Here is a 12,734-nt window from a genome sequence, read left to right as displayed (position 1 = left end):
TGACTGTAAGATACACTATTATTTTATGTATCACTAAAAGAAGACAATGCTGACAATTACACTATGAAATTGATTGTAAGACTCATCTGATAGAGCTTATGTATGTGTTTTAATATATGTCATAGAATCAGCTAAATGAAATATGAAATATAGTATTAGGTTTGAAGAAAAGCTTTTGATTACTGCTTGCTTTCCTTATACTAAGAGCAGAAAAACCAAACAAAAACGTTTGAAAACTTCAAAGAAATTTCGTGTCCAGAATCTAACACAATGGGCCAGTGAAGAGAAGTACTTGGTGTGGAGCCAGATGGTGGCAGTAGAATAGCAAACAGGCAGATTAGCAACTCTCAGAAAGATGACAGAATGACCAAGGGATTATTCATTCATAAATATTAACTGAGCAATTAGTATGTGCAAGGCATCACACTGGGGATGAAAGATATCATTGTGAATAAAATCAGAATCCTTGCACTTAGAAAACATACTATCTTATGTTTTAGACAGAGTTGATAAAACAATCACAGATATGGATGTGTGTTTACAAACTGAGATAGGTGATATAAAGGAGCACATGTAGGAAAAAAGATCTGACCTAAACTGGAGGCACAGAACACATTGTTTAGGAATCAGTCTTTGAATAGATATTTCGAAGCAATGGTGGTAAGGGCATGGGTGTGTTCCCAGTCAAGAGGGAACAGCAAATAAGAGTTTCCAGGAACTGAAAGACTATCACTCTGGAAGCATAAGAGTGGAGAGTCAGAAAAGTATAAGGCAGAGGTCATGTTATACAGAGCCTTGCAGGCAACTGAGTATTAGTAAGATAGGCTGCAGTGGGGTGTGGGTGGATATACATGGTGCATAAGAGCACACAAAGCTATTGTGAGGTCTGTTAAAAAGCTATGTGATGGGGGCACCTGGGTGGCTCATTTGGTTAAGCATGTGATTTTGGTTCAGGTCATGATCTTAGGGTACTGGGATTGAGCCTCATGTCAGGCTCTCTGCTCAGCAGGGGTCTGCTTCTGCTTCTTTCTTTCCTTCTGACTCTACCCCTGCTTGTGCTTTCTCTCTCTCAAATAAATAAATAAATAAATAAATAAATAAATAAATAAATAAATAAAATCTTAAAAAAAAAAAGCGGGGGTGGGGTGGGAGGGCACCTGGGTGGCTCAGTGGTTGAGTCTGCCTTGGGCTCAGGTCATGATCACAGGGTCCTGGGATCGAGCTCCACATCAGGCTCCCCGCAGTGAGCCTGTTTCTCCCTTTCTGTCTTTGCTTCTTTCTCTGTGTCTGCCATAAATAAATAAATAAAATTTCAAAAAAAAAAAAAAAGCTACGTGATGGTGGTAGAGGTCAAGAAGACTAATGGGTTCAAGAGATATTTATAGAGTAAAAAAAAAGTCAACAGCACATGTTAATAAATTGGGTATGGGTATTAAGGGAGAGGAAATAGTTGGGATGCTTTCAGGTTTTCTGACTATGCAAATGGAAGACGTCATTTAAGATTGAGAACAGAGGAAGAAGCTCTGTTTGGGAAGAGATGAGCAGATGAGGGTGTGGTGTGACTATCATGAGTCTTGCCTCAGATATAGTGAGTTTGAGATGCCTTAAGGAGATCCAAATGGAAATACTGACCAGGCAATTGGGTATGTGGGTATAAAGCTCAAAGAAGTGTCTAAGCCAGAAAAAAGTCTAAGATTGAACACTGAGGACTCCAGACTGATACGGTACTGGCTGGTGGGGTACAAAGGACCTCGGAGTTCTCATATTTCTTTAACTCAGGACCTAGTGGATTTGTTCTCCTGCGATAGGCTGCCTCTAACACTTAGAGCTGGGAGGATCTTTCCTTCTATTTCAATTGGAAAAAACATGTCAAGATGCTCCAAGTTTGAACTCTGAATGTGTTTTTTTTTAAGATTTTATTTATTTATTCATGAGACATAGAGAGAGAGAGAGAGGCAGAGACATAAGCAGAGGGAGAAGCAGGCTCCTCAGAGGGAGCTTGATGCAGGACTCGATCCCAGAACCCTGGGATCTCACAGCCTAAGCTGAAGGCAGATACTCAACCACTGAGCCACTCAGGTGCCCCTGAATGTGTTTTTCAAAGAAACATGGTGTTTTGGTCACTGACCCAGTATTGTTTTGTTTTTTGGGTTTTTTTTTTTTGCCATTAGAGAACACTCATGCATTTGTAAGAGGGTGATGGTGGGGAATCAGGCAGCTATTTATGATTAAATAAAGATTCCTTCTGAGTTCCAGGAGCCCCCTTAACATATGAAGTTTGGAAATATAAGTGTTATATAATCCATCTATAAACTTGAGGACTGCCTATATTGTTAGCTCTGAAACAATATACTAAAATAAAATTAGAGCAAGTGAAAGCACTCCTATGCATTTAAAAAATATTAAGTTGCTCAGCTTAGGAACTTAGTAAGGATAATCTTATGAGCCTGTGTCTCCTATTGTATGAATACATCCACTATGCAGAAATTTTGTGCAGATCAAAAATTTATTAATATAACCTAACAATATTTAAACACAGTAAATGCTATTAATAAAAACATTTAAAAATAAAATTGCATTGATTTGTATTTGCATTGATTTGTATGTGCATGTAACTCTCCATCTTGAGGAAGCATACAAAAATAAATGTAAGTATTGTAAACCTAGTTAATCTTCTGTCTCTACCTTTCTCTGTTCTAGCTGTTTTCTTCAGTTGGATTTGACCAAATACTGTCCAGGCACATTAATAACTCTGTGCTGCTCTCTAGTGGTAAATATAGAATATAGTTCATTAAATGCTTTTTGATAACCTTTCCAAACAATGAAATTCTAAGAAACATCAACAAGAGAAAGTATTTAAGTATAAATTTGCAGTCTGCTACCACTGATAACAGATGAAGAGTTAGCATCACTGCTATCAATTTATTATTGTAAGATTTTATTTATTTATGAGAAAGAGAGCAGGAACAGGGAGAGGGAGAAGCAGGCTACCCAATGAGCCAGGAGCCTGATGAGGGACCCAGGGCTCAATCCCAGGACCCCAGGATCATGGCCTGAGCTGAAGGCAGATGCTTAACTGACTGAGCCACCTAGGCGCCCCTCAATTAATTATTTTAATTACAAACATTTTTCATGGGGATAAAAAGCTCCTTGAAGGAAAGGCCTATCTTTCTAGTGCTTGCAGGATCTTTCACTGAGAAAGTCACAGTGGACATTCAGCTAGTATTAAAAATTAAAAAAAAAATTACTTGATGTAGTAGGTAAACAAACTTCATCACTGGTGGTTTGGGTTTTTTGGTGAAGTGTTATTTTTTATTTTCATTTTTACCTTGTAACAGTCTCCTCCAGGAATGATTTCCTGAATATATACCAAGGGACCTTCATTTCGGTTAATTCCTCCTAGGATCTTCAGACCAAGGCCCGTTTCCTTGGTAATTGTAATCATCTGAAAGGCAGGATCCCTAAGATAAAGTAAATTAGCACTCACAGGTTAGCCTAGAGATCTTTGCCTACTTTCTCTTTAAACTACTTGTTAAACCAAATTCTTAGATCTAGACATTTAGAAAAGTATGGTGATAGAAGAGCAAACAAATGGATTCTATTACCTCTATTATTTATTTTTTCCTATGAAACAATTAAACCATAGACAAAATCACAGCAATAGTACTTATTTCTTTAGAGCAGAACAAAGAAAAATACCTTCAACATAGGATTTAAATAAATGTAAATATTTATTAAAGGGATCTGAAGAGATGTGCCTTTAGTTGACTTTTAGATTACACTGAAGGATTCCAAAATTAAAGATTTTAATGAGTTAGGTAAGTGACTTTTTAAAAGACATTATTGGTAAAAGACACTTAAAGTGTCTTTTAAAAGGCCATTTATAACAAAATAAATATGACCTCCATTTGAATCTCAAAAGGAAAAGTTATCTTTTTAATTTAGGAAGAGTATGTTTTCATAGAAAGCATGTGCTCCATCCATAATTTCCATCAAACTTAAGAGCAATGTCATTACTGCCAAAAGAATTTTGTGCAAGGTATACCCCCCTATTTATGTTTCTGAACACTCCTATCAGAACAGAAACTTGGAACAGTTTGAAATAAGGCTTAGAGCTGCCCGCTTACCAGTGATGTACTGGGCACTGTGTTCATCAATATATATACATTATGCCATTCAATTTAATTATTTTTACAACTCTTAAGATTATTACTCTTATTTTTCTAAAAGCACCAAAATCTGGGAAGGTTAACTTGGTGGTCTAAGGTTATGAAGTCAGAGAACAGCAATGGAAACCCAGTTTGTCTTATTCCAGAGGTAAATTGTGGTATAACTCCAGAGGTAAATTGTGGTATAAGATCTACTTTGTTGCCGTATTTAAAGCCATTGTTGAATAGGACTTTCAGCTATTTTCAAACATATCAAAAAACTCAAACTGTATTAAAAAAGAGTTGCCTTATATCTTAAATATGATTATAGCTTTTAGAAAAAACTTTCTTAGCTTTTGCCATAGAAATTCTAATGATATCTTTAAGAAAGTGCGTTCAAAAGTTAAATCATAAAAAATTGAAAGAAATTAAACTATAAAAAAAAATCTTACAAACCTCCCTGCTTTTAAATATTTTGCTTTTTATTATACTAAATTAAGGCTCTAGTGTTGGATGGCTTGTCTGGTTTCTAGGGCAATGGTCAATTAGCTAGGACAAGAGGCCATCAGGACTGGGTCCATAATGTTTCACTATTACAAATTTCAAAAGCTCAGCCCACTCTTAGTGGAATATTAAGTTGTAAGCATAAGACTGAAGCCTAGGAATGAGAGAGTGGAAGGGGAATGGGAATTAAAGTACCTCATTAAGTACCTCCCATAACCTCTTAAACCATCTAAATGCGAAGTTCCTCCAATGGTGAAAATACACCATCCCTACCATACGTTACTGTTTCAGTAATGGAGACCTCCTTTTCTAATCCAATAGAATATCTATATTTCCATATAGCATTTACTTGCTACGACCTTATTTTAAAACCCCCTTATGCTAATAATTTATATTATTTACTTGTTTTGGCTGTTAAAAATAGTTCTGCCGCTCAACTTTAATCACAGAGAATTGCAAATTAAAACCAGGCAGAGATATTGCTATTCACCTATCAGATCAACATATATTTAAAACTGACAATATACTCGGATGACAAAGCTTCAGGAAAAGAGGTATTTTTGTATACCGTTGACGAGGATGTAAAATGGCATAGATCCTAAAGAGAGAATTTGGTAATCTCTAAATTTACCTTCTGACCCAGAAATCCCATTTCTAGGAATCCATCTCAAAGATACACTGGCAAAAAATACAAAATGATTTGTATATTAGGTTATTCATTTTGGCATAATTTGTAATCTCCAAAACTTGCAAACAATGGCTGTCCGTCAATAAGGTACTGGCTGAATAAACTATAGTACATTCACAGGATAAAATACTACAGTTATAACAAGGTCCAAGGAAGACATTTATAGACTGATATGATCACTAGGATAGAAGTTAAAAAAAAAAAAGGGCAAGATCAAAAAGTATATATAACATGTTGCCTTTTTGTTAAGAACATGCTGGTGAGTAGAACCTAAGAGGCAGAGCCTGGATATTTGCGGCCATCTTGCTTCAGTTATAGGATTCTTTCCCATGGGCTTGAGTTTCCCTTAAGAGTTGGACAAAACTCTATGCTGTACTAGAAAGTAAAACTGCTCAGCACAAGGGCACAGAGCTCTGTACATGGAGCTCTTTCCATACCACAGAGATGGGCCTTGCTTGTGCCCCATGGAGACTACATTTTTCCAGTGCTCTCAGGAGGTGTCAGAGAAAGACATCCTCAATTTAATTAGCCTGATACTCTTCTCCAGGGAAGACCTATGAACCTGAGGGCTGGTGTGCACATGCTTACTATTATATACAAATATATATATATATATATATATATATATATACACACACACACACACACACACATCATATATATACACATACTGTTATATAATGTGTATATATTTATATGTATTTGCTTATGCAAAAAGAAGCACTGAAAAAGAACTAAGAATAAAAATGGTTATCTATAGGAAGAATGAGGTCACGGAGTGAATGAAAGGCAAGAATGACTTCTCTGAATATATCCTGTTATATGTATGTTACGGGTTTGCAAAACAGCCACCAATTCTTCCCATCCCTGTCTGTGTGCCCTTTGGAATGCGCCTTTACTGTTGTTCCATTAAAAAGTAAAGTCTGGGGACACCTGGTGGCTCAGTGGTTGAGTGTCTGCCTTCGGCTCATGGACAGAGTCCTGCATTGGGCTCCTGTGGGGAGCCCGCTTCTCCCTCTGCCTAGGTCTCTGCCTCTTTCTCTCTCTCTCTCTCTTTTTTTTTTTTAAGATTTTATTTTATTTATTTATTCATGAGAGACACACAGAGAGAGGCAGAGACACAGGCAGAAGGAGAAGTGGGCTCCCTACAGGGAGCCCAATGAGGGATTCAATCCCGGGACCAGGATCACACCCTGAGCTGAAGGCAGACGCTCAACTGCTGACCCACTTAGGAGTCCCATCTGCCTCTCTCTCTGTCTCTCATGAATAAATAAATAAAATCTTTAAAAAAAATTTTAAAAATTAAAAATAAAAAGTAAAGTCTGTATCTCTACCCTTTGAATTTGGACTTGGCTATCCGAACTGATTCAGCCAATGGTACATCAGCAAATGTGAGGGAAATAAGACATCTGAAAAACACGTAGGTGTGTTGCTGGGAAACATTCTGCCATCATGGGAAAGAGCCTGAGCTAGCATCCTGGAGAATGAGATCAGGTTCAAAGAGACGCCATCCAACCTTTCCAGATGAGGTGCCAGAACATATGAGGCCATCCTGCACTTCTGGTACATAACAGAAAAACTGTTCAGCCAACCTACCAAATCATGAGAAAGAATAAATGCTTGTTGTTTCAAGGTATTTTGGGTGGTTTCTTACCCCGCAAAACCACTGTTACTTTATGTTATTTTTAACTTGGAATCATAAAATATTTTAGATATTCTAAACAATCAGATCAAATTAAAAAAAAATTTTTATAAAAAATTATAAAAAAGAATGCAGAATTTATCCCATACATTGATTTATGTTGGAAGGTAATAATTGATCAACTTATTACTCTACCTTAATTCAGTTAACTGTATAAAATTTTCAATCAAAAAAGTTCATTACCATTCTACATATTTCAAACTATGATAGCTCAAAACATATTAGATTTAAAAATTACTTTTTAAAAATTTACTTAAAAATTACTTTTCAAGTAGACTGGATGATACCACAGCAGATGTATTTTTATTCATGATTTTACCACAGGAGCCTTAGATTTAACCGTGTAATTGAAGATCGTGATGAAGAGTCTAGAAATTCTTCCTTTCCTAAGAATGCAGAAATAGAAAATAAATTTTCATGTCTTAAGAGTTGTCAAATTCAACTTTGCTTAAAAAAATTATATACATGTAAACAATATGTATCTATATATACATGTTAGATGTATTTTATATATTTTGAACTATGGCACTCTTGTCATTGCTGATAATATCTGAGAAATATGAAAACAGTTCTGCATATAGACATGGCTATAGGACTACATCCACGTCATTATCTGTATCTATGTAAAATCTGCATTTTCTGGGGCACCTGGTGGCTCAATGGTTGAGTGTCTGCCTTTGGCTAGGTCATGATTCTGTCCTGGGATTGAGTCCCATATCAGGTTCCCCTCAGGGAGCCTGCTTCTCCCTCTGCCTGTGTCTCTGCCTTTCTGTGGCTTTCATGAATAAATAAATAAAACCTTTAAAAAAAAAAAAAACAACTGCATTTTCTGGCAGAGGTGAAGAATACAGTTGAACTTCAGGTAACTCATATAGTTTCCACCATTAATACACTTAAAATATCACATAACAGGAGCACCCGGGTGCCTCAGTCAGTTAAGCATCTGCCTTCAGCTCAGGTCATGATCCCACGGTTCTGGAATTGAGCCCCTCATCAGGCTCCCTGCTCTCAGAGGAGGGGCCTGCTTCTCCCTCTCCCTCAACTGCTCCCTAGCTTGTCCCTCTCTCTCTTTCTGTCAAATAAATAAATGAAATCTTAAAAAAATAATAATAAAAATAAAAATCACATACTAATGAAAGTGTGACAAATATCTTTTGTAATCACAAGGCTAGAAAGTTTATAGGCAGAATGTCTATAAAATAATTATACAATACACTGTTGAAAAAAACAAATTCCTATCATCTTACCAGCTATTTTGAGGGGCTTCCTGCAGATCTTATATTACTTTGATTCATATTAATCCACAAGCTTCTTAAATACTTTCCTATGAAAAGAAAAAAAAATACATATGATTTTAATGTCTCATATAGCTCTTCTGTGAAAATTAAAGAGAAAGGTGCAGTTTCATTTAATTAAAGTTGTATTTGAATAGAGCTTTATCATCTCTTCAGAAGAAATGTGGATAAAGTACAGAAACTTAAAAGACACTAAGAATATTTAGCACAACCTTCTTATTAAGGAAATGAATAGCTAGATTCAGAAACTGTGTGCTTTCCTCACACAAATGAGAAACAGTCAGTGGTTGTTTTTCTAACTAGCACTCAGACTTCGGAGCCTTGAGCATGGATCTTGGCATCACAGACACCTGGGTGCCAATTTGAGTTTGTAGGCTTCTCGAAGCCTTAGTTTCTTCATAGTACAATCACTACCTTGACTGTAGTGATGGTTTTACAAATACATACACATATCAAAATTTACCAAATTCTCTCACTATAAATATGTACTGTTTGTTATAAATTAACTATATCTAAGGGCACCTGGGTGGCTCCCTTGTCTTGATTTCACCTCAGGTCATGATCTCAGGGGCATGAGATGGAGCCCCACGTGGGGCTCCTTGCTGGGCAAGGAATCTACTTAAGATTCTTTCCCTTTCTGCCCCTCCCCTAACTTGCACATATGTATGCTTTCTCTCAATATAATCTCTTAAGCTAAATTTTTAAAAATCTGATTTTCATTTAAAGTTGTCAGAATGGAAAGGAGCTGGGAGGATGGAAGAAACAGGTGAAGGGGAGTTGGAGGTACAGGCTTCCAGTTACAGAATAAGTCACAGGGATGAAAAGTACAGCATAGGGAATATAGTCAATGATATCATAATAGTGTTGTGTGGTGACAGGTGGTGGCTACACTTGTGGTGAGCACAGCATCATGTACAGTTGTTGAATCTCTATGTTGTACACATGAAACTAAGGTAACGTTGTGTGTCAAGTATACTTTGATACATTTTTAAAACTAAAATTCTCTAAAGAGGGGCACCTGGTGGCTCAGTAGTTGAGCATCTGCCTTTGGCTCAGGGCATGATCCCAGGTCCTGGGATCAAGTCCCGCATCAGGCTCCCTGCACGGAGCCTGCTTCTCCCTCTGCCTGTGTCTCTGTCTCTCTCTCTCTGTGTCTCTCATGAATAAATAAATAAAATCTTTAAAAAAAAAATTCTCTAAAGAAAAAAAAATGTAGAAAATGTAGAAGCTTGACCTTGGCATGTATCTTCCTTCCCTTCAAAGAGGCCACTTTATAAGAGTATAAACTCATAATGTTCATGAATAAATGGGAGAAGAGCCATCAGATAAAATGTTTTGACAAATTGCTAGAGGACAAAAAATAGATGGTGAGATGATAACTGATAAAGGACCTAAGAAGCTGAAACTAGGGCAAGGCTTCCATTTTTTTTTTCTTTTTCTTTGTTTCCTTTTTTTTTTTTTTTTTTTGAGAAAGAGAATGCACATGCAAGCTGGGTGAGGGGGAGTGGGAGGGAGATAATCTTAAGCAGGCTCCATGCCTTGCAGAGACTGTCGGGGAGCTCTATCTCACAATACTGAGATCATGACCTGAACCAAAATCAGGAGTTAGATGTTTAACTGACAGAGCCACCCAGGTACCCTGACTTCTTAAACATTTGTGAGTCTGAGCCCACATAGAGAACATGGGAACATGTGTATTGTGTACTGGGGTGAACAGGGATGGCATGCTATATATCTCTGAGTTGCTGAGGGGAAATTTCTGCATACCAGTAACTGATTCAAAGCAAAATTCTGGCCTCAGAAACAGCTGGAGGGAGATTCAGGAGGAACTCTTCTTGCAGAATTCCAGAGAGGCTAAGGACTCAGAAAACCAAAATTCCAGGGAGAGCAAAACTGAGGCAGAGAACTAAAATCAAGGTGATTATGTCAGCTTTTCTCTAACCATTGAATGAGGGAGAAACCACACATTCTGCTGTAAATAACTTGAATAGGCCTTAAAGAAAGAGCCAACCACCTTCTGGGAACCTAACATAGTGTTGTTCCACTGGCCTGAATGTTAAAATCCTGCTTCGACTTTCACAGTCCCTGTGGCAGAAGCATGGGAAGCATGCAGATTAAAACCAGCAGAGAAATGACGCCAAAGCGAATAAGATCCCAGCCTAGTGGTGATCACCATCTAGTGGTGATTTGTCCTAAAGGGACACAGAGTTCCCCAAGTGATGAAACATACCCTTGTCTAATGGATATATTGTGGCTAAAATGTAAAAACAGATTTCATATAATGTCAAACTTAACAAGGCATTTAAAAATATTTCTATTTTAAAGTATTGAAATGAAATTTAAGTGTTTAAATTATTTCATTCACTTAACATGCCTGACAGTATCCTAAGTGCTGCAATAGACATCAGGAGGGTGCTAAGTGCTCTGACAGTGTGTGCACAGGGGGCTGGGGGAGCATGGAGGAAGGCCACTCCACCCAGAACAGAATCATTACTAAGCACCAATGTGGCCAAATGAGGATTTTAACTTCCCTCAAAGGAGCCCCACAAGGCAGGTATAATTACATATTTATATTTACATAAATGAAAACCTTGTCACGGAGAAACTGTGACCACAAGGCTACACAGTGTTAAAGTAGAATGTGAACCTAATTCTCTCTAGCTCCAAACCCAACCTTTTTTCACTACAGCATGCTGGGGAAGCTGATTTATGTAGAAAAACTTCATTTTCTGAAAATATAGGGTGACAGTCTTAAAAGTACTAATATGCTGTCTATATGAGATGATACTGTTGATTAAACTAACAGAAATGGGTTTAGTTTTATCCACCAAATAGCAGGCTTTCTTTCTTTTTTTTTTTTTAATGAACAGGTATCCATTATCATATCCTTAAGCCTTAAATTTCATAAAATGCCTTTTCCTTCCCTTTTTATTCTCTACTCCTTCCTTTACAGAAGCTAGCAAGCCGCCCAACCAACAGTTCTGTAATGTTACAAACACACACACCCACAACTTCACATTATTAATGAATGACACAGAAGTTTCACACACACAAAAAAAAAATATGCCAATTCAAGAAAAATATATTGTTTTTCTAGTTTAGTGACTCATAAGAGAAAAATGTGAGGTCAGCAACAACAGAGAAAGTGGAACCCTGGGGGAAAAAATCTTGTTTTATAAAATAAGTCTATTTCAGAAAACAAATGAGAGCTTTACTTTGATGAAAACAGTTTAAATTATATATAGAAATTTCATTAGATAAAAAAAATCTGCCTACAATGCATAAGTTTGAATAGACTTAATTTATATTCCCAAAGAGATTACATTCAATACTTTCTAAAACTAGTTCTTTTTACTAGATCAAAAATAGAGAAAAAGGGATAAAAACATCTGGCAGAAAAGATGGTAAATATTAACTTGATGAAATTATAATATTGAATGAATATTCATACTATTGATAATAGTATGTTTTTTAGTTTTTAAAAATTGCTAATACATTACAATGAGATCTATGCAATGGATGTATATATCTATCCTATCTTCAAACTTATTTCCACATACTTAAGTACCCCTGTTTTTGTTTCTTGTGAATACTTTTAGTTCCTTTATGCATAGACAAATATGAATATTGTTTCCTTTGCTTTTGTTTCGACTAAGAAAGGAGGTACAATGCACAGAAAGCATCCAGCTGTTCATGTTGTGCACTGTATAATCCCTGAGGGTATGGGTCATATACATGATGTAAACAGGTCCTCTGGTGTATGCAGTAGTCCTGTAAACTGTAAGCACAGCTGTGCAATCTCGTTTTTATAAATTAATGTAGAACCTGGAATTATTTCCATTTTTACATAGCATCCTTTTTTTTTTTTTTTAAGAGAGGGAGAGGAAGAATCTTAAGCAGGCTCCGTGCCCAGTGTGGAGCCTGATGTAGGGCTCAAGTTCACAACCCTGAGATCACAACCTGAGCTGAAATCAAGAGTTGGATACTTAATTGATGGAGCCATCCAGGGTCCTCCCTAATTTTTTTAAATTTTTCATAGCTGCATGGCATTCCATTTTATGGAATTTATTCTCATATTTATTTATTCCCTTATTGATAGATACTTAAATTGTTTCACATATTTTGCTATTATAAACATGCTGCAATGAAAACCCTACATATGGGTCACATCACATGTGTGCAAATTTATCTGTATGACAAATTCACAAAAATAGATCAGCATTTATATACACTTGATTTTTTTCACTTGATAATTTGATAGAAATTGCCAAACTGCCCTCAATCATCAATTGCCCTAATTTACCACCTATCCAATAATAGTGCCTGATACTCCATGTTCTCATTAACATGGTGTATTATATAACTTCTGGATTTTTGACAATCTTATTGATGAAAAT

General features: G+C 36.5%; 1 protein-coding gene across 28 annotated transcripts in view; it reads right to left on the bottom strand.

Annotated features, from left to right (window-relative positions):
* Positions 1 to 12,734, bottom strand: part of STXBP4 (syntaxin binding protein 4) — a 212,716-nt gene that overhangs the window by 190,961 nt on the left and 9,021 nt on the right. For 7 of the 28 annotated variants that reach the window (XR_007412939.1, XM_049114100.1, XM_025439995.3 and 4 more), the window contains exons 2-5: positions 8,290 to 8,366; positions 7,307 to 7,428; positions 6,857 to 6,932; positions 3,329 to 3,445 (exon numbers count right to left, since the gene is read on the bottom strand). Coding sequence is in view for 27 of the 28 variants with exons in the window: in XM_049114100.1 (XP_048970057.1) it covers positions 3,329 to 3,445; positions 6,857 to 6,932; positions 7,307 to 7,353 (240 nt within the window). In the remaining variant the exon portion in view is untranslated. Of the gene's footprint in view, positions 1 to 3,328; positions 3,462 to 5,283; positions 5,331 to 6,674; positions 6,826 to 6,856; positions 6,933 to 7,295; positions 7,429 to 8,289; positions 8,367 to 12,734 lie in introns of those variants that run through there. The other 21 variants (XM_025439985.3, XM_025439970.3, XM_025439981.3 and 18 more) reach the window with 12 other exon arrangements.

Source organism: Canis lupus, chromosome 9, assembly GCF_003254725.2.
Source record: "Canis lupus dingo isolate Sandy chromosome 9, ASM325472v2, whole genome shotgun sequence".
NCBI classification, from domain to species: Eukaryota; Metazoa; Chordata; class Mammalia; order Carnivora; family Canidae; genus Canis; species Canis lupus.
This window is presented reverse-complemented; position numbering and strand designations above follow the sequence as displayed.